This window comes from Galdieria sulphuraria (genome assembly GCF_000341285.1).
Source record: "Galdieria sulphuraria unplaced genomic scaffold scaf_54, whole genome shotgun sequence".
In the NCBI taxonomy this organism is placed as follows: Eukaryota; Rhodophyta; class Bangiophyceae; order Galdieriales; family Galdieriaceae; genus Galdieria; species Galdieria sulphuraria.
In genome coordinates this window covers 19,396-45,786 of record NW_005178421.1, presented here as the reverse complement: position 1 = coordinate 45,786, position 26,391 = coordinate 19,396, and the positions used below count along the sequence as shown (strand labels likewise).

At 38.2% G+C, this 26,391-nt stretch overlaps 17 protein-coding genes across 21 annotated transcripts; 7 read left to right on the top strand and 10 right to left on the bottom strand.

Annotated features, from left to right (window-relative positions):
• Window positions 1-5: 5 nt before the first annotated feature.
• On the bottom strand, window positions 6-1,946 carry Gasu_53760 (uncharacterized protein). The gene has a single exon (XM_005703503.1). The coding sequence runs from the start codon at window positions 1,934-1,936 to the stop codon at window positions 74-76; it is 1,863 nt and encodes a 620-aa protein (XP_005703560.1). The 5' UTR covers window positions 1,937-1,946; the 3' UTR covers window positions 6-73.
• Window positions 1,947-1,965: 19 nt separating this feature from the next.
• Gasu_53750 (dihydroxy-acid dehydratase) lies at window positions 1,966-3,996 on the bottom strand. The gene has a single exon (XM_005703502.1). The coding sequence runs from the start codon at window positions 3,991-3,993 to the stop codon at window positions 1,993-1,995; it is 2,001 nt and encodes a 666-aa protein (XP_005703559.1). The 5' UTR covers window positions 3,994-3,996; the 3' UTR covers window positions 1,966-1,992.
• A 10-nt stretch (window positions 3,997-4,006) lies between these two features.
• Gasu_53740 (uncharacterized protein) lies at window positions 4,007-5,821 on the top strand. The gene has a single exon (XM_005703501.1). It carries the CDS (start codon window positions 4,056-4,058, stop codon window positions 5,706-5,708), a length of 1,653 nt encoding a protein of 550 aa, XP_005703558.1. The 5' UTR covers window positions 4,007-4,055; the 3' UTR covers window positions 5,709-5,821.
• A 14-nt stretch (window positions 5,822-5,835) lies between these two features.
• On the bottom strand, window positions 5,836-6,816 carry Gasu_53730 (uncharacterized protein). Its single transcript, XM_005703500.1, has 2 exons — window positions 6,302-6,816; window positions 5,836-6,253 (listed from the first exon to the last, which is right to left on the bottom strand). The coding sequence occupies exons 1-2, from the start codon at window positions 6,752-6,754 to the stop codon at window positions 6,062-6,064; spliced, it is 645 nt and encodes a 214-aa protein (XP_005703557.1). The 5' UTR covers window positions 6,755-6,816; the 3' UTR covers window positions 5,836-6,061.
• A 300-nt stretch (window positions 6,817-7,116) lies between these two features.
• Gasu_53720 (cytochrome-b5 reductase) lies at window positions 7,117-8,599 on the top strand. Its single transcript, XM_005703499.1, has 4 exons — window positions 7,117-7,679; window positions 7,723-8,031; window positions 8,107-8,232; window positions 8,286-8,599. Exons 1-4 carry the CDS (start codon window positions 7,141-7,143, stop codon window positions 8,404-8,406), a joined length of 1,095 nt encoding a protein of 364 aa, XP_005703556.1. The 5' UTR covers window positions 7,117-7,140; the 3' UTR covers window positions 8,407-8,599.
• Window positions 8,600-8,606: 7 nt separating this feature from the next.
• Window positions 8,607-9,841, top strand: Gasu_53710 (peroxisomal membrane protein peroxin10). 2 transcript variants are annotated; one of them, XM_005703498.1, is made up of 1 exon: window positions 8,607-9,841. In XM_005703498.1, exon 1 carries the CDS (start codon window positions 8,608-8,610, stop codon window positions 9,448-9,450), a length of 843 nt encoding a protein of 280 aa, XP_005703555.1. In that variant the 5' UTR covers window position 8,607; the 3' UTR covers window positions 9,451-9,841. The 2 variants fall into 2 exon arrangements, with proteins under 2 accessions (XP_005703555.1, XP_005703554.1); XM_005703497.1 differs by having other exon boundaries at window positions 8,607-9,671.
• Gasu_53700 (carbonic anhydrase) lies at window positions 9,687-10,659 on the top strand. Its single transcript, XM_005703496.1, has 2 exons — window positions 9,687-9,781; window positions 9,828-10,659. The coding sequence occupies exons 1-2, from the start codon at window positions 9,709-9,711 to the stop codon at window positions 10,592-10,594; spliced, it is 840 nt and encodes a 279-aa protein (XP_005703553.1). The 5' UTR covers window positions 9,687-9,708; the 3' UTR covers window positions 10,595-10,659.
• A 71-nt stretch (window positions 10,660-10,730) lies between these two features.
• Gasu_53690 (uncharacterized protein) lies at window positions 10,731-11,566 on the bottom strand. The gene has a single exon (XM_005703495.1). It carries the CDS (start codon window positions 11,498-11,500, stop codon window positions 11,129-11,131), a length of 372 nt encoding a protein of 123 aa, XP_005703552.1. The 5' UTR covers window positions 11,501-11,566; the 3' UTR covers window positions 10,731-11,128.
• Window positions 11,567-11,786: 220 nt separating this feature from the next.
• Window positions 11,787-13,761, top strand: Gasu_53680 (monothiol glutaredoxin). Its single transcript, XM_005703494.1, has 6 exons — window positions 11,787-11,930; window positions 11,994-12,758; window positions 12,810-12,923; window positions 12,972-13,288; window positions 13,337-13,491; window positions 13,545-13,761. Exons 1-6 carry the CDS (start codon window positions 11,823-11,825, stop codon window positions 13,676-13,678), a joined length of 1,593 nt encoding a protein of 530 aa, XP_005703551.1. The 5' UTR covers window positions 11,787-11,822; the 3' UTR covers window positions 13,679-13,761.
• A 5-nt stretch (window positions 13,762-13,766) lies between these two features.
• Gasu_53670 (putative hydrolase of HD superfamily) lies at window positions 13,767-14,756 on the bottom strand. 2 transcript variants are annotated; one of them, XM_005703492.1, is made up of 5 exons: window positions 14,512-14,756; window positions 14,337-14,458; window positions 14,138-14,289; window positions 13,972-14,088; window positions 13,767-13,919 (listed from the first exon to the last, which is right to left on the bottom strand). In XM_005703492.1, the coding sequence occupies exons 1-5, from the start codon at window positions 14,602-14,604 to the stop codon at window positions 13,795-13,797; spliced, it is 609 nt and encodes a 202-aa protein (XP_005703549.1). In that variant the 5' UTR covers window positions 14,605-14,756; the 3' UTR covers window positions 13,767-13,794. The 2 variants fall into 2 exon arrangements, with proteins under 2 accessions (XP_005703549.1, XP_005703550.1); XM_005703493.1 differs by having other exon boundaries at window positions 13,767-14,088.
• Window positions 14,757-14,866: 110 nt separating this feature from the next.
• On the bottom strand, window positions 14,867-16,036 carry Gasu_53660 (uncharacterized protein). The gene is made up of 5 exons (XM_005703491.1): window positions 15,920-16,036; window positions 15,673-15,868; window positions 15,486-15,617; window positions 15,276-15,432; window positions 14,867-15,227 (listed from the first exon to the last, which is right to left on the bottom strand). Exons 1-5 carry the CDS (start codon window positions 15,997-15,999, stop codon window positions 15,106-15,108), a joined length of 687 nt encoding a protein of 228 aa, XP_005703548.1. The 5' UTR covers window positions 16,000-16,036; the 3' UTR covers window positions 14,867-15,105.
• A 29-nt stretch (window positions 16,037-16,065) lies between these two features.
• Window positions 16,066-19,006, bottom strand: Gasu_53650 (starch phosphorylase). Of its 2 annotated transcripts, XM_005703490.1 has the most exons (4): window positions 18,877-19,006; window positions 18,679-18,828; window positions 18,136-18,631; window positions 16,066-18,086 (listed from the first exon to the last, which is right to left on the bottom strand). In XM_005703490.1, exons 1-4 carry the CDS (start codon window positions 18,914-18,916, stop codon window positions 16,139-16,141), a joined length of 2,634 nt encoding a protein of 877 aa, XP_005703547.1. In that variant the 5' UTR covers window positions 18,917-19,006; the 3' UTR covers window positions 16,066-16,138. The 2 variants fall into 2 exon arrangements, with proteins under 2 accessions (XP_005703547.1, XP_005703546.1); XM_005703489.1 differs by having other exon boundaries at window positions 18,679-19,006.
• A 2-nt stretch (window positions 19,007-19,008) lies between these two features.
• Gasu_53640 (N-acetylglucosaminyltransferase) lies at window positions 19,009-20,826 on the bottom strand. Its single transcript, XM_005703488.1, has 3 exons — window positions 20,423-20,826; window positions 20,042-20,372; window positions 19,009-19,987 (listed from the first exon to the last, which is right to left on the bottom strand). Exons 1-3 carry the CDS (start codon window positions 20,771-20,773, stop codon window positions 19,032-19,034), a joined length of 1,638 nt encoding a protein of 545 aa, XP_005703545.1. The 5' UTR covers window positions 20,774-20,826; the 3' UTR covers window positions 19,009-19,031.
• A 49-nt stretch (window positions 20,827-20,875) lies between these two features.
• On the bottom strand, window positions 20,876-21,996 carry Gasu_53630 (peptidyl-prolyl cis-trans isomerase). Of its 2 annotated transcripts, XM_005703487.1 has the most exons (4): window positions 21,779-21,996; window positions 21,420-21,727; window positions 21,289-21,357; window positions 20,876-21,242 (listed from the first exon to the last, which is right to left on the bottom strand). In XM_005703487.1, exons 1-4 carry the CDS (start codon window positions 21,972-21,974, stop codon window positions 20,991-20,993), a joined length of 825 nt encoding a protein of 274 aa, XP_005703544.1. In that variant the 5' UTR covers window positions 21,975-21,996; the 3' UTR covers window positions 20,876-20,990. The 2 variants fall into 2 exon arrangements, with proteins under 2 accessions (XP_005703544.1, XP_005703543.1); XM_005703486.1 differs by having other exon boundaries at window positions 21,420-21,996.
• A 130-nt stretch (window positions 21,997-22,126) lies between these two features.
• Window positions 22,127-23,401, top strand: Gasu_53620 (hydroxymethylglutaryl-CoA lyase). The gene is made up of 5 exons (XM_005703485.1): window positions 22,127-22,404; window positions 22,465-22,753; window positions 22,803-22,964; window positions 23,019-23,109; window positions 23,155-23,401. Exons 1-5 carry the CDS (start codon window positions 22,154-22,156, stop codon window positions 23,370-23,372), a joined length of 1,011 nt encoding a protein of 336 aa, XP_005703542.1. The 5' UTR covers window positions 22,127-22,153; the 3' UTR covers window positions 23,373-23,401.
• A 4-nt stretch (window positions 23,402-23,405) lies between these two features.
• Gasu_53610 (ubiquitin-conjugating enzyme E2) lies at window positions 23,406-24,236 on the bottom strand. Its single transcript, XM_005703484.1, has 3 exons — window positions 24,072-24,236; window positions 23,838-24,022; window positions 23,406-23,773 (listed from the first exon to the last, which is right to left on the bottom strand). Exons 1-3 carry the CDS (start codon window positions 24,178-24,180, stop codon window positions 23,534-23,536), a joined length of 534 nt encoding a protein of 177 aa, XP_005703541.1. The 5' UTR covers window positions 24,181-24,236; the 3' UTR covers window positions 23,406-23,533.
• A 140-nt stretch (window positions 24,237-24,376) lies between these two features.
• Gasu_53600 (monodehydroascorbate reductase (NADH)) lies at window positions 24,377-26,391 on the top strand. Its single transcript, XM_005703483.1, has 3 exons — window positions 24,377-25,485; window positions 25,533-25,902; window positions 25,961-26,391. Exons 1-3 carry the CDS (start codon window positions 24,388-24,390, stop codon window positions 26,284-26,286), a joined length of 1,794 nt encoding a protein of 597 aa, XP_005703540.1. The 5' UTR covers window positions 24,377-24,387; the 3' UTR covers window positions 26,287-26,391.

Genomic DNA, 26,391 nt, shown 5'->3' with positions numbered 1-26,391 from the left:
ACTATCTCTATCAGAACTCGTGTGTTCTTCTTCCATGTTCTCCATCCTTCACACTACAAACTTTCAAGTTTATTCATTCATCCTTCGTCTCATTGTTCATCGTTTTGGTTTGGTGAACCAAACAATTCCAATCTACATTTTCTTCTTTTTCTTCCAAAAGAGGTAAAGAAGTGAGAAATAAACTCTTTCTTTTGAAAGATTTACTATTCTTCATTGTTTGGGCAACTGGAGGAATAAATGTCATTTCATCTGTATATGCGGATAACCATTCTTCTATAGAATCACTCAAAGGCAAAATATGACCTCGAACGACGGATACAAAGTGATTCCTAATATAAGGATGAAAATGTTGACTCAAAATGAAGTATTCATAAAGTGGAGGAGCATCATCCAAATATGAAACATCGGGATTCTTAACTAACGCTTCACGAATAAGCATCTCAAGAGAACCACTCCACTGTTCATCACTATCTATGGAAGCTTGATTCCAATCTACAGGAATTCCGTGAATAAATGTTGCTGTAATAATATTCATTAATAATGGAGATTCTGTTCTCAAAAGAAGCCATAATAACCTTCTCCATATCGTCTTTCTTCTCAACAATCGATCCCGTGCTGGATTCAACCACCAAAGACTCAACTTGAACAATGAACCAAGCGATTGACTTGTATCCGTGTTGTGTATGGATCGACAATCTAACAAACGCCCACAACTTTGGTATAAAAGACTATCCAGGTATCCAGTATCTTCCTTCCAACCACGATTCTTGCTCTGTAAGAAATGCACTTGATAAAGAGCCTTTAACAACAAACAACTCTTCTCCATGTCTTCTATTTGATGAGACGACAACTTGCGCAAATAAAATTCCAACCGACGAACACTAACATCTGAGAGATATATGGAGACTTTCACAAACAATTCTAACAGCTCTCCCAAACATAAAATATCTCCAACTTGTTTATCTTCAGAGGACTGTAAAATACATATTAAGAACTGCTCCACAGACTCAATTACTCTTTCAAATCGAATGCGTCGTTCATCATCACGAGCTCTTCCTTGTGCTTCTCTCCAATCCCTTTGAAAACTTCTCTCATCTATAAGAGGATCATTCAAAGCTGAATCACTTTCTGTGGGCTGCTGTTCTCGATGACGTGCGGCTTGTTGATATTCACTATACAATGCTGCATAATTTATACAATAGAAAGCAGAACAAAAAATGGAAGGAGTAACAATATTCCACTTTGCTGCAGCCATGCACAAATATTGACAAATATTCAGACAAGTCTTCAAAGAGTATCCGGAAACTCGGTGTAGACTACTTGTAAGCTCTGTCAAAGTTTCACGTATCCATCTTCGTTCTTGTTCATTTGCTCTAGGTGTATATTTGATCAAAGCTTTGGCTATTCTATTGGCTTCATTAAAATGGACAAGATCTGTCAATAGGACACATAAGGCCCTCGTATGTGCAGGTAGTATGACTTGTTTCACCGCACTTTTCCACTGACCCAATCCATTCTTCCCCAACTGAACACACTTCCTGTCTTTCTTTCTTCGCTGGAGCAATTGATTGACCAACTCAACATAATATTCTAATAGACGACTTTCAAACTTACGGATACGCAAAGTCTCCACGGACAAGGTTGTTCCTTCTTCCTTCCGTTCCTTCTGCGAAAGGATTGGATAACCCGGAATAATATCTCGGAATATGATTACCAGTGAAGTGATACTAAGGGTTGCAATATTTGAAACTGTTTCAACTTGTTCCTGTTGAGTAGGAGTCCAATCAAAAGCATATACAAAAAGTTGTTTCAAATATTTCAAGTTTTGTTGTGGTTGTGCCAATATTTTTTCAGATAATATTGCTATTTCTTTTTTGACAGTTTTTTCCTTAGCGGGAGTTAACTTGAGACCTTTGGAATAACCTTTCTTAGTCATTACCTCCAATTCCTTTTTTGATAACAATGCGGAAAAGTTTCCATTTTATGGTTATATTATGCATCAGTTATGGCGCCTTTACTAGCACTAGAAACTGTTTTAGCATACTTTTTCAACAAACCTTGTTGTGGCAACTTATTAACTTGTTTCCATTGCTTTCTCCTTCGTTCCAACTCTCTTTCATCTACTTCCAATGTCATCAACTTTTTCCTTGGTTCCAAACATATGATATCCCCTTCCTCAACCAATGCAATAGGACCACCTACAGCAGCTTCTGGAGTAACATGACCAACCATAATTCCATGAGTCCCACCTGAAAACCGACCATCCGTGATCAACGCAACATCCTTTCCTAAACCGGAACCCATGATGGCTGAAGAAGGTGATAACATTTCTCTCATACCAGGACCTCCTTTTGGTCCTTCATAACGTATCACAACTACATCATTCTTTACTATTCTTCCAGTTAAAATGGCATCTAGAGCTTCCTCTTCCGAATTGAATACTCGAGCTGGACCACGATGGATTTCCAATTCCTTTCCACTCAACTTGATCACCGCACCTTCGGGAGCCAAATTTCCTCTCATGATGATGATATGCTGACCTGCGGGGGCCAAAGCCTTTTCTATCGGAAGTATGACACTAGGAGTTGCATGATCTGTCCCAGGTAAATCAGGAGCATCCGCTAACAACTCTTCTATTCTCTTTCCTGTAACTGTCATACAATCTCCATGAATAAGGCCATGTTTCCATAGATATTTCATCACCATAGGAATGCCTCCAATCTTATCCAAGTCAGCCATCACGTATCTTCCTGAAGGTTTAAAGTCTCCCAATAAAGGTACTCGTTCTCCAATCCTGTTAAAGTCTTCAATATCCAAATCCACTTGTGCTTCGTGTGCCAATGCCAACAAATGCAACACACCGTTGGTCGACCCTCCCAATGCCATCATCACTGTGATACCGTTTTCAAATGCTTTTTGGGTACAAATATCTCGAGCTCGGATATTGTTCTTCATACAAGTAAACAATGCTTTCACTGATTCTTCACAGTCTCGCAACTTTTCAGGAGAAAGTTGATTGTCTTTTGTCATTGCCGTATGGGATGCGGAATAAGGGATACTTAAGCCCATGGCTTCTATCACAGATGCCATTGTATTTGCTGTATACATTCCACCACAAGAACCTGGGCCAGGACAAGCACGTTCTTCTATTCTTTTCAATTGTTGTTCATCTATTCTTCCAGAAGAATAAGACCCAATAGCTTCAAAAGTAGAAATGACGGTGAGGTTTTCTCCATTCAGATTTCCAGGTTGAATAGAACCGCCGTAAAGAAAGACCCCATAAGCATTAGTCCTCAATATAGGCATCAGTGCTCCGGGAATAGACTTGTCACAACCTCCAAGTGTCAACATACCATCTGCTAAGTATCCTTCATGCATACATTCTATGCAATCCGCAATCAAGTCTCTACTCACCAACGAATAACGCATTCCACTAGTTCCCATAGTTTCTCCGTCGGATATCACAGGAGTACCAAATATGAAACCTTTTGCACCCAACGACTCTACAGTAGCCAACAACTTATCTCCCAGTTGATCCATATGAGCGTTGCAAGGAGTAGCGTTGGTAAAAGTGGAAGCAATTGTGATGATCGGTTTTTCAAAATCTTCGTCTTTGAACTGAATGGCTCTCAACATGGAACGAGCAGCAGCACGCTTACTCCAGTCTTGAGCACCGGGTTGGGTACCTACTAAAGCTGCACTTCTATTTCTAGTAGGTTTTTGATATGAAATATTTCCAGTTTGTTGGTCCTGATCGACTCTTGTTGCTTTATTCTGTGCATCTTGATTGATACTTGATTCCTTCATCATACTCCAACTGGCATGGCTGTGTTTCAATCGGGATGATCCATCTTGAACAGCTAATCTTGGTAACCAATGAAGTGCACGTCTATTTTTCAAAAAAGTAGTTGGAGAAAGTGGTTTGCAACAAAAGGTCGATTGTGGCTCATGATAAATACCAAAGATATGACAACAAGTGAATCCTAATTCCATATTCTAAAATGTCATTTTTTACAATTGGGGGGTCGACTCATAGTTGTTAAAGTTGGGTTATTATGTATCATCGTGGGTTGTGGTGTTGTTGTTGGCATCCTTGTTACAAACTATTTTCAGGAAGCAAGGCTACAGTGGACATCTCCTCGCTGAGTTGGCCCTGTTCTCATTTGGGACCGTTTCTTCAAACCATTCACTCCCGATCTACCCAAGCTCCAGTAAGTGCCTCCTTAGAATGGGACGATAAACATCAAGATCAGCTGGAAAGAAGGGAACCAACTTCACAACCTAACTCATCTTTGACCACCAACGGTCTCTCACATTCTTATTTGCCTCCTTATCAACGACCCCAAGGCGATCCCAGTTTGTGGAACGCTGATAGTTTAGTTGTAAGAGAGGAGCAAAATGGAGTCCATGGCGCGAATCATTTCAACTCATCTTCATATTCTGATGCTAATCACTGTGAATATCAAGAAACCGCTGAAGCGTCTCTTTCTTCTATCAACGGCGCTCATCAGACTTCGTATACTTCCCATGAGACTATGACAACTCAAAGTATCTCCTATCATAACAACAACAGTAATAATAATAATACTATCTCAATATCGTTATCGACTAGCCATTCAGACAGTTCCCAATCGGTGCTATCCGCATTGAATCACAAGTTTCGAGGACAACAACCGGAATCTTCAGACTTGGCAAAGTTCATAGCACATGAGTCAGGGAAGTATTATGATTTATCTAAAAGCTATCGCCATATCCGACAAGAAAATGCTTACGTGCATGCCTTTTTGAAGACACGCATAGATTGTCCCAACACCACCGTCATTTTACCAGAAACGGTAGGAAAAGATCGCGTATTTCGGTTTAAAGAAAGAAATGTTGCCAATCTTTTCGATACCAAAGCTGTGGTGAATAGAGAAAGTAGTTTGCGTGGGAACGTCTCTGATTCCAGTCAGTTGAGTAGCAGCAGCTATCATAGTAATGGCACTAGTAGTAGTGTTAGTCATTCTGGAACTACGGGAAATAATGCATCGGGCAATGGAAGAAAAAAGAATCCACCTGGAAGATTAGTAACTCAACGCATATTAGAAGAAGAAGCTGATCAAAAGGAAAAAGTTCAAAAGGAATTTGAAGAAAAGGTTCGAGATGTGTTGAAGAGGAAAGGAAAGTTTTCATTGGATGAAGAAACAGCAAAGCAATTGATAAAAGAGTATAGTAGTAAAAAGTTGGCTTCTAGACAAAGCACCTCAAAAGGTTCCACTATGGAAGAAAGCAAAAAGGTGAAGCAATCATCAGATGAAGAAGAACAACTTTATCCACAAGAAATTCCCAAGAATAAGAAGGAAGATTCTTTAGAACTCAATGCACTTGATGAACTAAGAGCAAGACTGAAGCAAGTGGAAAAGAAACCAAACTTTACCAATTTGGTAGATATATCACAATTAGTTAAAGTATTTCCTCAAGATCATTGGTCTGCAGAACAGGTGAATCGTTTAGCATTGTTTATTCAACAAACACATGGACTTTCTGCAACTACTAGAATGGAAAGACTCACCAAGTTCATTCATCAACTGAATGAAGAAGTACGCAAAAGTCAAGAACAGAAACCTTTATTGGAAACCAAAAGAAGTAGAGGTAGAAAACCTTTTCAAGGGTCTAACAATAATAAGAAGCAAACGACCAGTGCAAATAGAAAACAAGGAAAGAAATAGTGCTTGCCTTGACTACTCTTTCATATTCTTTATTTCTCAACAAAGAAAATCAATGTTCCTTTTAAGACTATTCTGATAAAGAAAGAAATAAATGGCTCATGAGTTGATTTGTAAAACGAGTTTGGAAGTATTAAGTGAATATGTCCATGTTTGTATCAAGAACACTGAATATCTCTCCAAATACTTTATGGGTTCCTATTTTCATTATATTGTTGATAAGCATGCTCTCTCTCTTCTCATTCCATTCTATCATAAACATCTTCTCTTTGAAACCTGTTGAAACAATATTATTTCTAATGCAAAACAAAAAAAAACGTATTACATCGGTTCAACTATCCATATCGGGGTAGAAACTATTCTTCATCTTCTGAAGAACCATAAGTTTCACTTGTCTCAACTAGACGGTTTTCCTCAAAAAGTTGTCTTCCAGTTAGTTTCCAAGCAGTCTCTCTTTCTTTGTTTCTCAACGACAAACCAAACTCTTGAAAAAAACTTTGACGCCACTTTTCAAAGGTTTCCTTTGTGACTGGAGTTCCGTACTCCTTCTTTTCCATAGATGAGAATCAACAAAATCTTCAAGGTTCTTCACCTACCTCTTCTATCAAGGAGTGAATCAACAAAGACGACTCAAGTTTCGTATTCTCATTCACAGATGGAACCGACCCTACACAAGAAACTCTATCGATATCTTCCGCTTCATCTTCCTTCTCCTGTTCCAAAAGCCAATCCTTGGTTTTCATATACAGTTCGAAAATCATAGGAGCTCCCATCAAAAGGTTCATTTCATTCTTTAAAAACTGAAGTAAAGGAGAACGCCATGTTCCCGGAAAACCCTTACCAGGCTGAATAGTCATGGAAGGAGAGTCTTCTGGATAGGAAGGAGGAAGACACAAGTACAAACTAAATTGAACTTTAGGACGCTCTTCTGAGAAGTCCAACTTTATCAAGGGCCTTCTAGTTGTCTCATCTTGTTGTAAAGAAAAATCATCACCTAATATGGCTTCCAATGCTTCTATTTCTTCACGCTGTGCGTCATTGACATGCATCACTCGAGGATAATCTTTACTTGGAATGGCAGACTTGAATTACAATCAAATAACCCCATAAAAAATAGAAAAAGTATACTTGCACTTTCTACTAGCTAAACGAAACAAATATCATTCATTCTTTTACAAAGTGCCAAAATTCAATCATAATGAATACTTTTGTAATATCCCTGGATGATATAATTTGTATAAAAAGGATCCGAGCGGCAACTTGTTAGCTATCTTGCTATGAGAAGTGCATCAACGAATTTTCTATCTTTTGCTCGGTAAAAATCCACAAGAATAGCTACAGAAGAGTATATTTGTTTGGAAACCAGGGTTGAAAACTTTCAATACTAGTCAAACTCTCTCGTTCAATCCGTTGTCCAAATATCAAAAAGAAGCAAATGGCAATTTGCTCTCTAAAAGAAGCATCAAGAATCGTCGATCATTGGTTGGAAGAAATTGCTTTGGCTTTGCGAGTCATGTTGGCTACTTTGTTCCAAACAGTGGGTAAAAGTCGTTCCAGTTTGGTGTCAAGTTTATCCCAATTTTATAGAACCATTTATTTTAGCTCATCCAGAGTGAACTATGGTTATCTAGGTTCCGAGTGTAACACTAGGAAAACTCGTGGATCCCTGTTGTTGGGTCTGTTTGGACTTTCAGCTTTGGCCACTTGGTATTCACAAGATCAAAATAAGATAAAGTTGGACTCCCAAGTAGTTGGTGAAGAAGCAAAGAAACTGAATCCTGAAGATTTTGTCCCTATCCAATTGATCTCCAATACTCCTTACAATCATAACGTTGCAAGATTGCGTTTTGCTATTCAGTCTGCAGAACAAGAAGATTTTCCTGCTGTTAGTTTTGTTTTGGTAAAGACTAAAGATGAGCAAGGAAATGACGTGATTCGTCCCTATAATCCAGTTTCAGGAGTCTCTGCCAAAGGGTAAGAAAGGAACCTTGTTTTTATTCTTTCATTGATGTTTTAGTTATTTGGAGTTGATGGTGAAGAAATATCCTAATAGTAAGATGGGAACTTATTTACATTCTAGACAACCTGGAGATAGTGTCCTAGTCAAAGGTCCCATGAGACAATATCCTTATCAACCCAATGCTAAGAAAGAAATTGGTTTCGTAGCAGGAGGCACTGGAATTACTCCTGTATATCAATTGATAGATTATATTTTAAGCAATCCGAAAGATCATACCAAGATAACCCTTTTATATGCAAACAAGACTCCAGAAGACATATTACTGAAGTCTGAATTGGATGCCTTGCAAAGGAAACATAGTGATAGGTGAGTAGTATTTTATTTTTGAATATGATTATGAAAGAACAGTACAGCTGATATGGGATGGCTTTGTATGGATAGGCTAGTAATTCATTATACAGTTGATCAACCCAATGATCATTGGCAAGGTGAAAAGGGACAAATACAAAAGGACATGTTGAAGAAATATTTGCCTCGTGCATCTCATGAAAATCTTATATTTGTTTGGTAAGTTTTCCAAGAGTTTTTGAATGATATGTTTTACTATTGGCTATATATAGTGGACCGCCACCTATGATGGAAGCTATTAGTGGAACAAAAACTCCAGATAAGAAACAAGGTCCATTATCTGGTCTTTTGAAAGAATTGGGTTATTCCGAAGATAATGTATGGAAGTTTTAAACTTATGTTTTGTGTGAGAGAGTTGTGTGATTATGTTGATGGGAGTTGTTTGAAAGAAAGTTTTTCCCATAAAGTTTTTGTTGGTTGTTCAACAGAGAGAATGAGACGATTGAATGTGGTTCAGATAGGATTGTAATGGAATAGGATGGGAAGTGACTGTTTGTTTTGATGTCATAAAGAGTGTTTGTTTGTAGAGAGTAAATGGCTTCATCACCTTTTTTTGCTTTGGCTACTGCTGCGGAAATAATAAGGTCCGCGGAAAAGGATAAGGAGTATAGACTAGTGTTGAAAAAGTCCTTATCAGAAGTTTCTTCTCTAGTGCTTTCTCGTAGGAGTCATGCCCATTTTGTAACAAAGCACCTCTCTGGTATCACAGACTTGCTTTATTATGGGTTGACAACGTGGATAGGACAACAAACTCCAGGAGAAGAATACAGTGAAATAATAGCGTGTACTGGACAGTTTCCTCGTATAACTTTTCAAGGGTCTCTTCTACGTAGAATATTTTATAGTTTGATTCAAGCATATGGAGAAGACTTTTGGGGCTTTTTTTGTAACAAGATAGCTCAAAGAGTTCGTGCCTATATGAGAGATGGTCAACTGAGTGGAACCCAACCATTTCCCAAAATATATCTATATCTACTAGCTTTACTGGTTCTCACTAGACAAGAGGAAGTGAAACGGTTTCTTTCTAGGTTTCATTTAGGAATATTTTATATACATAGCAAATATTATGAATGGTCTAAGAGACTAGTTGGTATGCAATATTTTCGAGTTGCCAAAAGTCGATATCCACTTCCCAGTTATCGTATTTTGGGCTTGATCTTGCTTGTGCAGTTGAGTCTTGGACTTTTATTATCTACTTATCGTATTTTGAGTAGGAAGGATGGTTTCTATTCTTTTCTTCAATATTCTATAGGTGTTGGTGACAGTGGAGAAGATGAATGGGATGGTTTTCCTAATCAGCTTTCTTCCTCTGAAGAAGAAGAAGAAGAAGAAGAATTGAAGGAAATCGGTCTAGTTACAAATGTGCTCTTTGTTTGAGTTTTATGCGACATCCTACTTGTACTGTCTGTGGTCATGTCTTTTGTTGGCGTTGTATTATACAGTGGACTGCAACCAAAGCAGAATGTCCATTATGTAGACAATCCATTGAGATGCGTAGTTTAGTCACTTTATATCATTATTAATCAAAAATAGAATGATGGAAATTCACAATGCAACGTTGTCCCATCGACTAAATTCACTTCTTTTCTATATGTGAGATGATCCAAATAGATGGCTATCTTATTGCGTACATAAATGTGGAGTACTCCTTTGTGGAAGACACGTATTCCTGCATTTATAACTGATACTTCATTCACTTCTCCTTTTGGTAAGTACTTTGCTTATCTCCCGTTACCCATTCTTATACAGAATAGTGTTCGTTTCGAATAGAAACCACCTTGTGCACCGTCGTTATTTACTGCAAACAACTCCTTTGAATCCATCCAAGTTGACGATGAGTCAGCGAACCAAGACACTCATCGATAGACCCAAGTCGATGAAATATGATGCAGTGTTGGACTTTTTATTGCAGAAAAATCAACAGTTTCAAAGAGGTGTGGAAACTGGAGCTATTCTAGAAAACGAGAGCCAACCAGAATATCGTCAATCACTTGCACACGGTGGTCAGAAACCTATAGCTACTATAGTCACTTGTTGTGATTCTCGCGTCATACCTGAGGTGATATTTCAACAAGGTTTTGGGAAATTGTTCACTGTAAGAACAGCAGGTAGCTTAGTTTCCAGTCCAACTGTACTTGGTTCAATTCAGTTTGGTGTGGAAAACTTTACAACTCCACTTTTGATGGTAATGGGACACACGGAATGTGGTGCAGCTATCACTGGATGGAATATGTGTCATCATGAAAAACATCGAATACAACAACTTTCTCCAGCGTTGCAATCACTCATTCGTCCTATGGAACCTTTAGTGGAAGAAATACAAAGTCGGTATAACAATATTTCCATTTCGGAAGCTAGTCAACATTTAGCTGAAGCAATTGCCAAAGATGCTGTAAAAACTATCCTAAAGGAATTGCCAAGTTTGAATCAATTGCAAGCTAGTCATCAGTTGGGTATAGTATCTGCCTTGTATGATCTTCATCAAGGAAATGTGGTCGTATTGGAAAAGAGTTGGAAATAAAAAAGAGTATTCAAATGAGCGATGCCAAGTTGGCGTTACAACTATATAAAGCACTTATAAGAGTATTATGTTTCTTCCTTTGTTTTTCTCTTCCATACCGATTATTGAAAACTAGGAAGGAAAAAAGTTTCCAGAACAAAAAAGAGCACAATATATTTGTGACTTGACTAGAAAGGAGTTTAGAAAACATCGATTTGAAAGTGATGAGAATCAACGAAAGAGTCTGCTTGTATATGCCATGGATCAGTTAGAGAACATAAGACACCTTGAAGAAGTTTTTGAAAAAGGTGAAGAGGCTCATCATATTGGTATTCATACGGGTATCGTTCGAGTACTTGGTCAGCAGAGCTTTATGAAGAGACCTCGGCAGAAGGAGGATTCCACAACAAAACTCAACAAGTAATAAAGAAACTCGCTAGTCTAGAAGAAGAATATCTGGTTGGTTGCCTTTTATGTTTGAAAACTATGATTGCACAAGTATCACTATGTGTACTATAATAAACCCCCATTCCCTCTATATGATTATACTTGTTGTTATGAACCAGACGACTTTGGAAGCCAGTCTTTGATCAATACCAAATGCACGTACAACTCTACAAGTATCAAACAAGCCAATCCTATCCAAGCTCCACGTTCCAACCAAGCTACTATCGAAAAATCCTTTGAATTTTGTGGTTTCTTGTCTTCTTCACTTCCAGTTATAGGAGGTAGTCGGGAAGGAACCTTGGTTTCTTCAGGTAGAATTCCTGAAGAATAATATTTAGCGATACCCAGTCGAAACTTGTGAGGCACTGGGATTCTGTTTTGGAAAATTGGATATCCATTCCTGTAAGAAAACCTTAACTTTTTGGTATAAAGTCCTTCCATAGAAAGAATAGTAAAACCAACATGATGAAAGCAACACATACTGCACAAGTTATCGTCTTGAATCGATGCCAAAAAGGAGAGAGATGGATGAACGATGATTTCCGAGCTCTGCTTCTTTCCATTCTTGTCTTGTTCTGTGTCTATTCAACGATGGAAAAAACGTCCATCCCAACTAAACTATAACAAACATCATGTAGATTATCCTATTTTTGGTGGACTTGGTCTCCGTTTTGTCTTTTCTCCTCAACAAAGTGATGGATGCTGTTGGGCAGCAGAAGGATGGTTGAAGAGTCGTCGTAATAAGGTGATATTGCTTTCAGGAGCTACAGGTTGTATAGGAAAGCAAATATGGTTGGACTTGATGCAACATACTTCGCACAGAGTCAAACTGATTGTTAGAAAGGACTCGTTATCAAAACTGGATGACAACATATGGAAAATGTATTCACGCAGAATTCAAGTTTTGATGGTAAGCAGCTTTTTCTTTCTTTTATTTTGTATCGTTAGATCACCTCCCCATCACTTTCTATAGGCTGATTTAACAGACATTCTTAGTTTAAGAAACCAACTTTTGGATGTCGATTGTGCTATTCTAACGGCTACGAGTTGGGGTGGTGAACAAGCTTTCCAAGTCAACGTCGAGGCAACATTCCAACTTTTCAACTATCTACCAAAGGATTGTCATATTTTATATTTCTCTACTGCCTCTATTATAGACTCCAGTGGATGTTTGTTAGAAGAAGCTTATCGGTATGGAACTACATATTTACAATCCAAATATGTGGCATTGCAGAGAATGCTACGCTATCATTCTCATCGAAGAATAACTGTCATATTTCCTACGTTGGTTGTGGGACCCAATAGTCATCTAGCCAATGTGTCTTCACAAATCACGCCTTGGAAAGGTTTACTTCGACTCATTGATTTGGATGCTAGTGCTCATTTTATCCATGCAATAGATGCTGCAAAAGTCATCACTTATTTGGTAGACTTTAACCCAAAGCCCTCATTTTACACTTGGCATTCTTCTTCTGATCCTCCAAAAAAACTACCTGCAGTTATCTTGGGTCAACCTTACTTCACTGCAGATCAACTCATTCAGTCGATGTGTTCCAGTAGTAAGAAGAGGAGATTTTTTTCCATTCCGAGGATTCCAGTTCTCTCATTGCTTCCACCGTTGTTGATAGCTCGTTTGCTTTCACTATTTGGTGCTACTGTAGATCCTTGGGTGATGTATTGTTTGAAAAAACGACATTTTGTTTATCCAGATGCAGTGGCACCCGAAAATTTTGGTTTGGTTTCTCAATGGAGGCATATTTCTCAACTGTTGTCTTTATAGCAATGTAAGATCCTAATACAGATGGGAGTAGAAGCGTTTCTCACATTCATTCGGGTAACTTGGATGAGTTCCACCTTGTTACAACCTATCCATAGTGAAGAAGAATGGAAACAACTCTGTTGGGTATGAAAGTTATAGAGTTATTGTGCATAATTGTTTATTTTTGGTTAGACTGAGCAAGGTTGGAAGCCCAGTATCATCGGTTTTGGAGCATCCTGGTCACAACCTTGTGTCCATGTGAGAGAAGTATTGGAAACACTTGCTTCCGTAGCTCTAGAAAGAGGTCGTTCTTTAGTGTTCGGGTTTTGTGAAGTCGAGGAGGGCAACTCTTTTGCAACTGCGTGGGGAATAACAAACGTACCGTCGGTTGTGTTGTCACGCGATGGAGAGTTGGTCAACGTTCTACAAGGTGCGGACCCACCGACAATCACACGTGCTTGCCGAGATTTTATGGAAGACTGCCATCTTTCTTTGAATGAGAGACTAGAGTAAGTTTTTTTTCCTTGTTCGGGAACCTTTGTTTGATGATACTCTAGGAAACTTGTTCACCGACAACCTATTATGCTATTCATGAAAGGAACCCCTGATAAGCCACTTTGTAAGTTTAGCAGGAGAATGATTGAAATACTCAAAGGAGAAGGAGTGATTTTCGGTCACTTTAATATCCTCGCAGATTATCAAGTACGAGAAGGTAATGCATGAGTTCATCTTCACTGAGAGCTGTTTTTTTATGGTGATGTGCAGGTTTAAAACGATATGCAAACTGGCCCACATATCCACAACTATATGTAAATGGAGAGTTGATAGGAGGATTGGATATTGTGGAGGAGTTGTATCAAGCAGGAAAGTTGAAGGAAGAATTGCATCTACCCGGATGACATAGTACTAGCGTTTCTTTTATAAACAACAACATAGCTTCCTTGACTGTGATTTTTCCATCAGTGGAATGTCGAAAAGATATACAATGTCGTTAAAGAAAACTTTATCGGTCATCCTATCGTATGGATCTTCGCCATTCTCCACGTCTTGCTTGTAACAATTTCAGTATTCCTAAGAGCTTGTCATTATGAATGCAATGCGATGAGCTCATGAAAAAATCCGAAAGGTCCATATGTTGATCTTGGTTGCCAAGCATTTAGAAACAAAATCCTATCAAACCAATCATTTTTACCTCTCTCATATTCAAACGCTTGGATCAACATCTCAAGTTTGTCAACCTGCTTGACAAACTTAGCCTCTTCACTCAAATTGTTTTCATATTCGTTCCAAAGATCATAGAGTTCTTGACCTAAAAAGAAGTGACAATTTTGTGATGTCATTTACAAAGAACGACATACCAACCGTACAAGACGATAGATACTCGTCTCGTATCTTTCGAAATGCTTCAGCCTCTTTTCTATTTTTTTCTTCCGGAGAGATGCCATCGTGAGGGGTTATATCACCAACCAAGGACTCTCCTAGATCATGGACGAGTGCAAGCTTTACTAACCTTAAAAAAATTAATATCAGAATATAAAAAATAATTTTTACACTCACTTGTCACGATTGAGGTGGTTCGGACACGAACAAAAACAAAACAAAGCCATACGGTACATATGATCACTAACTGACTCTGGATACCGTATGTGGTGATCTACCCAGCCCTTTCTTTTCGTTTCCTAATAAATTTTAAACGATAAAATAAGCTAGAATACAACAACTTGTAAAATACCTTGAGTTTACCACACAATAATAAAAATTCTAACAAATTGCTGCTTGAAGCTTCATTCTCAGTAAAACAAAGCGGCTCCGTATCAGAGTTCATCTAATCCTTTCAGTTAATGATTCAACTTCGGTAAATAGGTAAGAAAATAATTATTTTTTAGTAGTAAAAGCAAGTTTGAAATAAAAATTTGAAACAATTTGCTTCCTTTTAACTTTTGGTAAATGTTAATTTCTGTTCGTAGATTAATTTCAAACAGGAAATTCAATAAATATTATTTTACTATAAAAGAAGTGATTAAATTAACAACAAATTCTGGGTAAAACTTGAAATAATGTTAAAAAATCTTCCGTGCCAACTACTTACAATAAAGATAATTTTTATTCTAATTTTTTGAAGTTTGTAAGGGTTTCGCCAAACTGCATGCAGTTGATTGGTAATACAGAAGTTTAAGCTCATGTAAATACATTAAGTAGATCAAAACTCGAATGCCTTGGCGAAAAGTCACCTTTACTCAAAAGGTTTTTGGACAAAGCCATAAATCTATACACGAATGAACCTTTTAGAAACTACTCAAACATATTTCACAAATAATTTTCTTTGTTACTCCCTTGGTGGATCCGACAAGACGCCTGTATTAATGTCCATTTCTGGAAATATCGCTTTGCTCTTGAGTTGTTCTTGTGCCCATAACAAAGTCTTCAGCAAATTTGGTAACCTTGGATCTACGCTTTGTTGAACATAAATCAATCAGAAGAATTGTTACTTCTTACCCTTCTCTTGTGCAAAGCTCGTTAGAATTGCTTGGTTCAGCTCTGACGCCGTTTTCTGTCTTTGTGACTGCTGCAATAGAAAACCCACTGGTGACGTAGCACGATCTTCAAACGCAAGCAAAGCCATTACTCTTTCAAGCTCTTCCAAGAAGACGGGCTATAAAGAAGTAAACCAGGTTACAGTTTTCCTCTTCACTATTCTTCACTTACGTTTTCTTCCCCCTTTGGAGCCAATTCTTCTTGTGCAAACTTGAGAGCTTGTTCTATATTCCCTTGTCGGATGAGCTCTATAAGTTTCTGCAATTGAAGATGAAAAAATAGAGAAGGATTGGAATCTAGTATCTAGAAACACCAATATACGGTTTCATTCAAGAAACAAGCTACGTCATTCTCTTACCAAAGGATTCACGTCATTCACCAACTCGATTGCCTTGTCAATTTCTCCGCGTTGTACTGCTGTTCGAATAGCCATTCTCTCTGCTATACTTTTAAGGTCCACACCCGGATCCAAACCCGTTTCCTCGGAGAATTTTTCTGCAGCGTCCTTATACCCTTCAACAACCAAATAGTTCATTACAAGCAGATTGAGATCCCTGTCACATCACTTGCTTTCAATAACGGTTTTATTAGAACATAGTATTTACCTCCTATCCACCTGTACTTGTGATAGCTTCTTCTCCCATTCTTCCTTACTAAACACCCGTCTGTTTGTAGTGGATTGCATGTCAAAACCCAATGCAAAATTTACTTGTTGATTGATTGATGATGGACAGAAACATTGTCTACTTGTTCAGAGTCATGAACACTTAAGCCCATGACGCATGTTTTTAAGAATATTTTACTGAAGCAACAACTTTCATCGTTCAGTCTTTAAAACTAATCGTACTAGGAATGAATGGTGCAGGTTCAATGTTCCAAATTTTCTGTGCATATTGTTCCACTGCTCGGTCTGACGAGAAATAATAAACTCTAGCCATAGCGCATACAGTCTTCTTGATCCAACCTTTTCTATTTTTGAAAGCTTGGTCTATTGCATCTTGAGCTTCCAAGTAAGAAGGGAAGTCTCGACCAATCATGTAAAAGTCATTCTTGGGTATCAAACACGAAAGGATTGGTTCAGCAACTTTTTGATTACAAAATGTGCCATTTGCAATCTCTTGTTTCACTTTTTCCAGTCTCGGGTCGAGTTGAAATTCTTCATTCCTCTTTCGAGCATCCAAAACTTGGTCAGAATTCAAACCGAAAATGAAAATATTTTCCTTTCCAATATTTTCCAGTATCTCGATATTGGCACCGTCCATGGTTCCCAATATCAGTCCACCGTTCATCACAAATTTCATGTTACTTGTCCCAGAAGCTTCCATACCCGCAGTCGAGATATGTTGAGAGATATCACTAGCCGGTATGATCTCTTCAGCCAATGAAACATTGTAGTTGGGTAAAAAGAAAACTTTTAAAAGATCACCGATACTGGGGTCATTATTTACCACACTACAAACACCATTGATGAGTCTGATAATTCTCTTTGCTTGTGCATATGAAGCCGCCGCTTTTCCAGCAAAAACAACCACTCGAGGAACGATGGATTTTCTTTGTTCTGTATCCGACTGTTTGATAAAAAGATATCGATGAATGACTCCCAAAATATTCAACAACTGTCTTTTGTACTCGTGAATTCTCTTTACTTGAATGTCGAATAATGCATTGGAATCAACTTGGAATCCAAACAGTTGGGATATTCTCAAAGCCAACTGTTGCTTATTGAACCTTTTTGCTTCTTCTATTTGTCTCAAGAAATCATCACTTTCTTGAAATTGTTCCAATTGACTCAACAATCTTGTATCGGTTATCCAGTCATCCGTTTCCAACCATCGCGTGAATACCGAAGACAAAGCTGGATTGGCCTCCAATATCCATCTCCTTGGAGTTACTCCATTGGTAATGTTAAGAAACTTATCGGGAGTCATCACTGCAAAATGAGGAAAGAGTTGTTTCTTTACCAATTCGGAATGTAAAGCAGCCACTCCATTCACTCGATGAGATCCGACAACTGCTAAACTTGCCATTCGAACCATCTTTGGAAAACCATCTTCGATCAGAGAAACATTTTCAAGTATTTGCTCATCATTAGGAAACATTTGAGATACGCATTCCAAATGTCTTCTATTGATTTCATAAATGATTTGCATATGACGAGGTAATAAACGTTCCATGAGAGGTACTGGCCACTTTTCTAAAGCTTCCGGTAATACAGTATGATTTGTATAAGAGAATGTCTGAACGGTCAAATCCCAAGCTTCTTCCCATCCAAGTCCTTCCTTGTCAATAAGTAATCTTAAAAGTTCAGGAATAGCAATAGTTGGATGGGTATCATTCAACTGAATAGCTGCTTTGTTAACCAGTTGTTGTATAGGTAGTTGAAGCTTTTTAAATCTTCTCATAATATCTTGTAAAGTTGCCGAAACGAAGAAATATTGTTGCTTCAATCTGAGTTCTTTTCCAGCTTCCGTACTATCATTTGGATACAATACCGATGTTAGTTTTTCAGCCATTTGTTTCTCTCCGATGGAACTGAAATAGTCACCGCGGTTGAAAGCCTCCAAGTCAAATTCTTCAGGTGGACTTGAACTCCATAATCTTAAGTTTAAAACGTTGTAGGTATCGAAGCCTGGTACTGGAATATCATAAGCTATGGCACGTACCATTTGTCCACCTTCCCAATGAACTTGTAACTTGCCATCCTTATTTGTTACGATGACGTTGCCATAAAACTGTACGGGATAAGTAACATCCAATCTCTGCATTTCCCAACTAGAGTCTATCAGTTTTCATCTTTTTATCCAACACCACTATTACTTACGGGTTTCCCTTTGCCAACCAAAAATCTGGTATTTCTATCTGATTGCCATCTTTTATTTTTTGTTCAAACATACCATACTGATATCTTATGCCATATCCCCATACTGGATAATTCAAAGTTGCCAATGAGTCCATATAACAAGCAGCCAACCGACCCAATCCACCATTCCCTAAACCAGGTTCTGGTTCTTCATCTTCCAACGTACTCAAGTCGAATCCCAATTCTTTTAAAGCTTCGCGATATTGGTCATGAATACCCAAATTGATGAGAGCATTTTGCAACTGTCTCCCCATAAGAAATTCCATAGACAAATAATAGGCCCTTTTGACACCAGCCTCGGTAAAATATTGTTGTGTGTCGTTCCAAGATTCGATCAATCTATCCCTCACCGATAGTGCTGTTGCTAGGTAGGCATCAAACTTGTCAAAGTTGAATCTTGTTCTTGCTAAAGTGTGTTCGACGTGATCGACGATGTATCTCTCGATGGAAGCGACGTCTATCAAAACTTAGTTGGCTGGAGCGATGGGATGAGAACAATAATACCTCTTGACAAATATTGTGACATGAGACTGTATAACAATGACTTGCGACGTAATTGTTCATCTTCCTCGATAGTTTTCCAATCCTGTGGACTCGTAGTACCGCTGACCGAGTAGAGGAATCTACTTTCGGAAGGAGAAATAGTTCCCTTTGCTAAAAATAGTGATGATAGTCCATATATTATCAGAACTATCTGCTTACCTAAATCTTGAAAGGATAATGTGCGCTTGTTCTTGTCCATCACTGTGTTGGTTGAGAAACACACAATCGACAGATCCAAAAGTGAAAGTTGGAATCACAACGCAAAGACCCAACGATGGATGATGATTACAACAAAATGATTCCATCTTTATTCTTTAGAAATAAAAAACTCCCAAACTATCAAAGAAGTTGGATATGGATACAAAAGAATCTTCTTTCTTTCTTAATATCTCATTGCTCTTTTTCCATTGTTGACAACTCTCTAAGGAAGTATTCAATCGTCTCCATGAGTTGTCATTCGGAATCTGTTGCAAAAAAGACTCCAAGATGGGAACGATTGCATTCGTTAAGCGACACTGCACACTGATTTGATAACTTTTGGTAAGATTATCTTGTGCTTTTGATAAGCCACCATTACGAAGTTCATCCAATCGATGCATTAAATGGCTTTCCTTTTTGGAAAACTTCCTGGCAAATATGGCCTTGGAATACAACAGCGTATTCCAAAATATTTCTTCATTACCTTGTTCATCCATAGTAAAAGGATGTTGTCCATTGCAAGCAGGATTCATATCTTTGTGACAAAAGTAAACAGCTCGAAATGCTTCAGGTACAATAGTGGAGTGAAAATGTGGATGATTATAAGCACAAGTTGCAAAATAGGCCTCATCTGAAGTATCTGAAACTGCAAACACTGCCAACATCTTCTTAGCAAATGTGTCTCGCACTATAAACTCCGAAAACTCTCTCGAAAATATGCTCCAAAAATCGGATTTGACATAAGTAAAATTGCGCTTTTGACGAAATGGATGTTGGACACCAAAACTAATAAGAGACTCCGATTGAACCAAGTCATCGTTGAACTCCAATGCAGGGTCAAAATGAACTGTTTCGATTCGAAAACGAGTTGCTTCATCTGACCATTCTATTTCAGGATAAAGTTGAATAAAGTTCAACTGATTGGAAGGTACAAGACCAAAAAGTTTACGAATAAAGGTTGCTGAAACAAGAGGATAATCAGACCCACTCAGATTGATAAAGTAATCCCACTTGGAATCTTTGGTAAGTAAAAAGTTCATTGCCTCAATGGTATTTAATACCATGCTAATGCCTACATAAAAAAATAGTAAGCAAATGGCTATATTCTCTATAGGAAAACCATTACCTCGATACGTAACTGGTTCACTCTCCATAAAGTAAACATTATCTCGATAAGAATCATTCGATGTAATTCGTCTCATCACTTGTCTTCTTAACAATTCTGGAATTTTCTTATCTAAATGAATGGCATATACATTGTCAGGATGATACAAAGCACCCAATAATTTGTCAAGTCTTTGGACAGTTGATGAAGAGACTTGAATAAAATAGGCCAAATTTCTTTCTCCACGAGTATCTTGAGCAGAATGAGTAGAATATCTTGGAAGGAGATCATGCTTTGTTGCTGAAGATGTATTGTCTTGTAAGGAATTGTCCTTCTGTAAAGGCTGTGTGGTCTAAAAGGCGGTTGAGTTGTTTCCGTATTTGCCAAGTTGTAAATACTTACTAGTTGCTTCAACCATAACCAAAATATGTTGATACTTCTTTTCAATCGATACAAAATTCCTGTGGCTGTATAGGCATCAACTGGTTTCTGTTTGTTATTCAGGTCTGTGTCATTATTATCGCTATTATTATACTTCCATTGATTGCCAACCTCATCCAGTGCTTCGTCAAAAGATGACAATACAAGTTCCGAGCTGTTCTCTGAAAAGTGTCTAGTAAAAATTTGTTCTGATATCTTCCCTATGGTAGTTCCTGCAATAAGTCCCAACAGAAAGGAAGCAGCTAGAAAAAGAGAGACCAAACAGATAGTGCGAATTTTGGAGTTTCTTCCCTTTCTGTGAAAAACATTCATGATAAGGACAGCTTTGTAAATACGTTATGCCTTTTAGTAATCAAAACATGAATAGAGGTACAACTTTTCGTTCTTTTCTTGAAGCAAAATTGCCCTCAACGACAAATCATTGGCTTCCACGTAATGGCTTTCTGATCGGCATCCTATTGTTGGGCTTCTTGGTCAGTCAGTTCTTCTATCCATCGTCTTTTATTGTACAAAATGCAACGAGAATATTTTAGGCCATATTGGAAAATTGAGATATATCACGTTTCCTAGATACGTTAGTATCCTCTCTATGTTTCCCTTCCTTGTATGTTTTCTCAAAACTGGAAGGACTGAGAAACTGAGAGCATAAATAACCACGAACTTTGCCGTCGCGGTCTTTCTGTGGACTCCATACTCCAGTATAACATAATAATTGGTGAACTTGATGGATATCCAAACTGTACTCTTGAGCCAAATGAGCAGGATTCCAGTGTTTGGGATCCTTTCATAAAATTGAGTTTATCAAACAAAGATACAAGTCAACTTACGTTTTTCCATCGCACGAAGAGTTGGTCCAATTCCTTTTCCGTTAGAAAGCCCGGTGCACCAGAAACTGCCTAACGATAACCAAAGGTGCGTCATAAAAGATATGCACTTCCAGAAGTTTAACCAACTATACCTTTTCACTATCCCTATCCTTGGGCCCTGTCTTTATTTCTTTCTTTGACTTTAGTGCCCAGGAAGGATGTGCTTCAGGCACTGTTCGAGTAACGATGCTACCGCTCAATAGACGAAGCGCTTCGGAGACTTGGGTAGACGGTTGGGTTGGTTGTTCAAAAGAAAGCTTCGTCTTTTTCGCTTCGACTAGAAATAGATGAAAACCAAACGTTGTCTTTACAGATTGTAGCTGGTTTTCTTTGGCAGACAGACAGGCAGCTTCAAAGTCTTTTTGAAGACTTCCTCTTGGAACCCAACCCAAGTCTCCTCCTAAACTCACCTTGAGATATCCAAAGAGAGTTGTGTGCAGGTCACTATTACCTCTCGAAGAAGAAGGACAAGCAGAAAATTCCCGTGCTACTGCAGCAAAAGACTTGCCTTTTTGGATTTGTTCTTCACACTGTTGTAACAATTTCTCGTTTGGTAATAAAATATGTCGTACTTTAACTGCTACAATATCGGTACTAGTCGGTGTATGGACTTGTAGTTTGGCAGTTCTTCGTAGGACATTTCCCATGAAAGAAACTGATGACAATTAGGAAAGCATGATATTCTATTATTATGTATGCAAGCATATGGAAGAAATAGGTAATATCGGAACAAAACAAAGAGTTGATTATCTTTTCGGCAGGAAGATAGTGGAACAAAGGAGTTGGATAATAAATGTCTATAAGAACAATTATTGGACTCGAAAGGATGTGGACTGCTTCTCGTCACAAGGCGGGACGTTTTCCTATGGTTGCTTACCGCAGTTTCTCAACCTCGGTACAAAAAGATTGGAGTGCCTCACTTCCTTCTAATGTCCGTATAGTTGAAGTTGGTCCACGTGACGGCTTGCAAAACGAAAAAAATTTTGTACCCACTCGAGACAAAATCAAGCTCATCGACAAGTTGACGAATACTGGATTGGAAACCGTAGAAGTGACTAGCTTTATATCTCCGAAGTGGTAGGTGGATTTGAAAGCATACTTTATGTAGATATGTATTCCTCAACTGAAAGAAAAAAGGGTACCCCAATTGGCAGATGCCAAAGAAGTGTTTACCAGCATTCAGAAAAAGCCTGGAGTTCGTTATCCGGTTCTTGTACCCAATTTAAAAGGACTTGAAGCAGCTCTCGAGGCAGGAGCAAAAGAAATTGCAATATTTGCTGCTGCTAGTGAAACATTTTCCAAGAAGAATCTTAATTGTAGCATAGAAGAGAGTTTAGATAGGTTTCGGCAAGTGACTGAAGAAGCTAAAAAGCATCAAGTTAGTGTACGAGGATATGTTTCTTGTGTTGCTGGTTGTCCTTTTGAAGTAAGTTATTCCTTTTGATGATGATTTTGTTTTAATATTCTGTATGTAGGGATCGATCGATGCCGAACAAGTCGTTCGAGTGACTTGTGGACTTTTGGAAATGGGATGTTATGAAGTCTCTTTAGGGGATACAATTGGAATTGGCACACCTGGCGATTTTCATCGTATTCTTCAGGCTTTACGACCGCACGTGTCTATGAATGCTCTAGCGGTTTGTATTCAACAAAACATTTCATATTGATTGCCTCGTTCATTTATGGGTTAGGTTCATTGTCATGATACTCGTGGCACAGCACTTGCAAACATTTTGACAGCATTGCAATATCAAGTTAGCGTAGTAGATGCTTCCGTTGCTGGTAGGTTGAGTTATCGAAATCATGATATAGTTGACTCCTTCTTAGGTCTTGGTGGTTGTCCTTTTGCACCTGGAGCGACAGGAAATGTTGCTACAGAAGACGTGATATACATGTTGAGAGGAATGGGTATTGATGTTGGTCCAGTTGATTTATCAGCTTTGATTGCTGTCGGGCAAGAGACTTGCCAGTTGCTTGGGAAGAATAATAATTCCAAAGTAGCGGTTGCATCACAAGCAAGTCGAGTAAGAAGGGCCAACCTTTGAGTGCGTACAATAGGATTGTCCTATTTGGGAAATACATTGTATTATTTAGAATCTAGTTAACTTTATCAAGAACTAGGAAGCTTTCACCATATTATATATATATATATAGAGAGAGAGAGAGAAATATATGTTCCATATTTTTCGGATAACTTGTTCAAGTTTCAACGACTATAATAAGCTCCACTCTCCCTCATACTCCGTTGAACTTGGGCATAAAATGCAGCCTTGTTGTCTCTATATAGATTGGCAGCTTCTTTGTTTAGAGGGTCATCAGGATTAGGTTCCAAGAATAAATACTGAAGACCATATAATATGGCATTTAAGGAGAGAATGGGTTTCCAATCTTCACGAAGAATATTGAGGCAAACGTTACCTTCTTCATCAATATTGGGATGAAAAACCTAACGCCCGATTAAAGAGCGATGTACTGGAGCACAAGTAAACCAAACTTATGGCTTGTCTTACCTTGGTTTCACATTTTACTTTGGGAGGGTCGTGAGGATAAGTGGGCGGTATTTTGAAGCGAAAAGCGAAACAACCATACTTATAAATTCCTTCGTCTGGTTTACAATAAACTATAAATTCCACAATGTTATTTTTGTCTGGAAAATAAACACTAAGAGTCTTTCCAGTGTCCAACTCGGATATGTCTATTGAAAGATATTAATTTGTTACCCACAAGAGTTTATAGTGTCTTACCTTTTTGTAGCCGCAATTCTGCTGCTGTTGTTTTATTAGAACTGGTTTTGTTTTCTGTTTGTTCTTGAGCCGATTGTTTCTTCTGTTTTAACGAGAACAATTTCAACATCACCAATACACACACTCACTCTTTCAACCAATGAATGGATGGAGCCATAGGGTGTGGTCATACTTGAGGCCACTTGTATATTCAACAAGGTTAAAACTGAATGCTTTCAAGTCAACTTTATATCCATTTACAGTAGTTCGTAAAGGTTCGCCTAGTAAATACAACTGCAAACAGTGCAACTATTTCAAGACCATATGTGGTGGAACAATGGTCTTACTATGGGCTTTCTATACTAACGACTGTTTGTATACTATACACACATCGAGTATTATAAAGAGTTGGTCTGATGTTTTGTTTGTTCATTCGGAACCAGGAAAGTATTACAAGTATGTGGTCATAGGTACAGGAGAAGCTGCTAGGGAAGCTGTTGAAGTGATACGTACAAAGGATCCCAATGGTTCCCTATTCATATTGTCTGATAAGACTATGGAAGAGTACAGCAGACCCAGTTTCCAGTCTTTGTTGAGTTCTTCTCTTGTCAGAAAAGAGGAAAGGAACCAGCACTCTTCTGAGAAAGAAGGCTCTTTCTTCGTTGAAACAAGTCAAGTAGGAAGCAATAATTTTTCTGATTTTCAACCAACAGTATCCGATAGAGTAGAGAAATTGGATATTGCTCATAACAGGATTCTGCTAAGTGGTGGAGAATGGGTTCGTTATGGAAAGTTGTTATTAAGTCCTGCTGATTATTTGGAGTTGCCTTGGGATATTCTGGTTGCCAAGGACTGTACTAACTATGTTCACTGGAGAATATGGGAATTAGATAAAGAAGAGTTGAATAAGTTGTCTAGTGGTTGGACTGCCAAGTCGAATTCTTTGCCTCATATTACTATTGTAGGCGGTGGTTGGTATGCAGTTGCTTATGTTTGCAAGTTGAAGCAATTAGGGTTTCCTATTACTATGGTATTCCCAGAACCTTCTATTTCAGCACGATATCTTCCAAGATATCTTTGTGACTACATTTCTAGCAAGTTGAAAGCAAAAGGAGTGGATTTGGTTTCCTATGCTTTGATTCGCTATGTTTCCAAGTCACCTTCTTCAACCGAGAGCCATCTTCATGTACATATTTCGAGAACTTATGATTCCACCAATATTGGCTACTTTGATACCGACTATCTTTTTTTTGTTCCTACTCATATGTCTAGTGGCTTGTTGAGATGGTCAGCTGATGTAGAGGACATATTAGAGATGGATGTTTTGAATGGTGGAATATTATGTAATGCAGAACTTTTGGCAGCTTCGGATGTTTATGTTGCAGGTTCAGCTGTATCCTTTCCTAATCGTTTTATTGGAAGAAGAAGAGAACAGGTAAGATGAATCGAGAAATTGGAGTCCAAGTGAAAGGAACTGCTTAGGGTTCTGAACATAATCTATTGAGTGGCCGAGTAGTTGGTGTGAATATGAGTGGAGGTAGAGAGTATTATCGTCACATACCGATGAGAGAAATGGAGTTGAGTGATATTTGCATGCCAATGTTTCTATTTGGCGATATCGACTCTTCTTATGATAGTGCTAGTTACTTTCATGTGGACCATTATCTTCGTCAACAAAAGAAGATAAGAGATTGGAATGTCATTCCTATTGGTGGTTTATCGCGTTATTTGGATGGAGTTGAACGAGGAGTTTTATTCTTTTTGAGAGATAATCAAGTTGTTGGCATATGTTTATGGAATGTGACAGATTCCAATTCTCATCAAATGGCTCGCACCCTTGTACGAGATGCAGGTAAGTCAAAGATATATTCGATATTGCCTGTAAGGATAGAAATGTATTGAAATTTTAGTTCCAGTATCTGCATCCAATTTACGTCAAATAGCATCTCAGTTGTTGTTGTGTGAAACAAAAGATGAACAGTTGATTGAGAAGAGTAGTCTTGGAAGAACAACACATCCATATCAGTCTCATTATGGTGGACCCTTGAATAGGAATCATAATCATTCCTCTCTTCCATTCTATTCAACCAAAACATCAAGCTCCAAGCATCTGACCACTAGTTTAGATCCGAAAAAGAATGAAATATTATGGGAAACCAAAGACTATTTCGTTAGTGGAAGAACACAGAATGACTTGAAAAATCAAGCCTTTAGAAAAGCCATTTTGGGTTACTAATTCATTTTGAACTGGAAAAATGGGCGAAGAGGAGTGTGAATAAGAAATGATTTTGCTTTCGTGATGAGCAACCAACCAGACAGTTAGTTGACTTGTAAAGTCTTG

Coding starts and splice junctions, on each gene's coding strand:
- Gasu_53760 (XM_005703503.1), bottom strand. CDS start 1,936: ATGACTAAGAAAGGTTATTCCAAAGGTCTCAAGTTAACTCCCGCTAAG.
- Gasu_53750 (XM_005703502.1), bottom strand. CDS start 3,993: ATGGAATTAGGATTCACTTGTTGTCATATCTTTGGTATTTATCATGAG.
- Gasu_53740 (XM_005703501.1), top strand. CDS start 4,056: ATGTATCATCGTGGGTTGTGGTGTTGTTGTTGGCATCCTTGTTACAAA.
- Gasu_53730 (XM_005703500.1), bottom strand. CDS start 6,754: ATGCATGTCAATGACGCACAGCGTGAAGAAATAGAAGCATTGGAAGCC. Junction 6,254..6,301: donor TTCACTCCTTGATAGAAGAG/GTAGGTGAAGAA, acceptor TCTATGGAAAAG/AAGGAGTACGGAACTCCAGT.
- Gasu_53720 (XM_005703499.1), top strand. CDS start 7,141: ATGGCAATTTGCTCTCTAAAAGAAGCATCAAGAATCGTCGATCATTGG. Junction 7,680..7,722: donor TCAGGAGTCTCTGCCAAAGG/GTAAGAAAGGAA, acceptor TTGATGTTTTAG/TTATTTGGAGTTGATGGTGA. Junction 8,233..8,285: donor GAAAATCTTATATTTGTTTG/GTAAGTTTTCCA, acceptor GGCTATATATAG/TGGACCGCCACCTATGATGG.
- Gasu_53710 (XM_005703498.1), top strand. CDS start 8,608: ATGGCTTCATCACCTTTTTTTGCTTTGGCTACTGCTGCGGAAATAATA.
- Gasu_53700 (XM_005703496.1), top strand. CDS start 9,709: ATGTGGAGTACTCCTTTGTGGAAGACACGTATTCCTGCATTTATAACT. Junction 9,782..9,827: donor TTCATTCACTTCTCCTTTTG/GTAAGTACTTTG, acceptor TATACAGAATAG/TGTTCGTTTCGAATAGAAAC.
- Gasu_53690 (XM_005703495.1), bottom strand. CDS start 11,500: ATGTGTTGCTTTCATCATGTTGGTTTTACTATTCTTTCTATGGAAGGA.
- Gasu_53680 (XM_005703494.1), top strand. CDS start 11,823: ATGCAACATACTTCGCACAGAGTCAAACTGATTGTTAGAAAGGACTCG. Junction 12,759..12,809: donor CACCCGAAAATTTTGGTTTG/GTTTCTCAATGG, acceptor TAGCAATGTAAG/ATCCTAATACAGATGGGAGT. Junction 13,492..13,544: donor AGATTATCAAGTACGAGAAG/GTAATGCATGAG, acceptor GGTGATGTGCAG/GTTTAAAACGATATGCAAAC.
- Gasu_53670 (XM_005703492.1), bottom strand. CDS start 14,604: ATGAACTCTGATACGGAGCCGCTTTGTTTTACTGAGAATGAAGCTTCA. Junction 14,290..14,336: donor AACCACCTCAATCGTGACAA/GTGAGTGTAAAA, acceptor AATTTTTTTAAG/GTTAGTAAAGCTTGCACTCG. Junction 13,920..13,971: donor AGCGTTTGAATATGAGAGAG/GTAAAAATGATT, acceptor TTGGCAACCAAG/ATCAACATATGGACCTTTCG.
- Gasu_53660 (XM_005703491.1), bottom strand. CDS start 15,999: ATGCAATCCACTACAAACAGACGGGTGTTTAGTAAGGAAGAATGGGAG. Junction 15,869..15,919: donor CAAGTACAGGTGGATAGGAG/GTAAATACTATG, acceptor GTGATGTGACAG/GGATCTCAATCTGCTTGTAA. Junction 15,433..15,485: donor CTCCAAAGGGGGAAGAAAAC/GTAAGTGAAGAA, acceptor ACTTCTTTATAG/CCCGTCTTCTTGGAAGAGCT.
- Gasu_53650 (XM_005703489.1), bottom strand. CDS start 18,916: ATGGACAAGAACAAGCGCACATTATCCTTTCAAGATTTAGGTAAGCAG. Junction 18,632..18,678: donor GTCACAATATTTGTCAAGAG/GTATTATTGTTC, acceptor AAGTTTTGATAG/ACGTCGCTTCCATCGAGAGA. Junction 18,087..18,135: donor TGGTTGGCAAAGGGAAACCC/GTAAGTAATAGT, acceptor GATAGACTCTAG/TTGGGAAATGCAGAGATTGG.
- Gasu_53640 (XM_005703488.1), bottom strand. CDS start 20,773: ATGAATGTTTTTCACAGAAAGGGAAGAAACTCCAAAATTCGCACTATC. Junction 20,373..20,422: donor GGTTATGGTTGAAGCAACTA/GTAAGTATTTAC, acceptor ACCGCCTTTTAG/ACCACACAGCCTTTACAGAA. Junction 19,988..20,041: donor TGAACCAGTTACGTATCGAG/GTAATGGTTTTC, acceptor TTTTTTATGTAG/GCATTAGCATGGTATTAAAT.
- Gasu_53630 (XM_005703486.1), bottom strand. CDS start 21,974: ATGGGAAATGTCCTACGAAGAACTGCCAAACTACAAGTCCATACACCG. Junction 21,358..21,419: donor AGGATAGGGATAGTGAAAAG/GTATAGTTGGTT, acceptor GGTTATCGTTAG/GCAGTTTCTGGTGCACCGGG. Junction 21,243..21,288: donor TCTTCGTGCGATGGAAAAAC/GTAAGTTGACTT, acceptor ATTTTATGAAAG/GATCCCAAACACTGGAATCC.
- Gasu_53620 (XM_005703485.1), top strand. CDS start 22,154: ATGTGGACTGCTTCTCGTCACAAGGCGGGACGTTTTCCTATGGTTGCT. Junction 22,754..22,802: donor TTGCTGGTTGTCCTTTTGAA/GTAAGTTATTCC, acceptor TTCTGTATGTAG/GGATCGATCGATGCCGAACA. Junction 23,110..23,154: donor AGTAGATGCTTCCGTTGCTG/GTAGGTTGAGTT, acceptor ACTCCTTCTTAG/GTCTTGGTGGTTGTCCTTTT.
- Gasu_53610 (XM_005703484.1), bottom strand. CDS start 24,180: ATGTTGAAATTGTTCTCGTTAAAACAGAAGAAACAATCGGCTCAAGAA. Junction 24,023..24,071: donor AGAATTGCGGCTACAAAAAG/GTAAGACACTAT, acceptor ATCTTTCAATAG/ACATATCCGAGTTGGACACT. Junction 23,774..23,837: donor AAGTAAAATGTGAAACCAAG/GTAAGACAAGCC, acceptor ATCGGGCGTTAG/GTTTTTCATCCCAATATTGA.
- Gasu_53600 (XM_005703483.1), top strand. CDS start 24,388: ATGGTCTTACTATGGGCTTTCTATACTAACGACTGTTTGTATACTATA. Junction 25,486..25,532: donor TTGGAAGAAGAAGAGAACAG/GTAAGATGAATC, acceptor GGAACTGCTTAG/GGTTCTGAACATAATCTATT. Junction 25,903..25,960: donor CACCCTTGTACGAGATGCAG/GTAAGTCAAAGA, acceptor TTGAAATTTTAG/TTCCAGTATCTGCATCCAAT.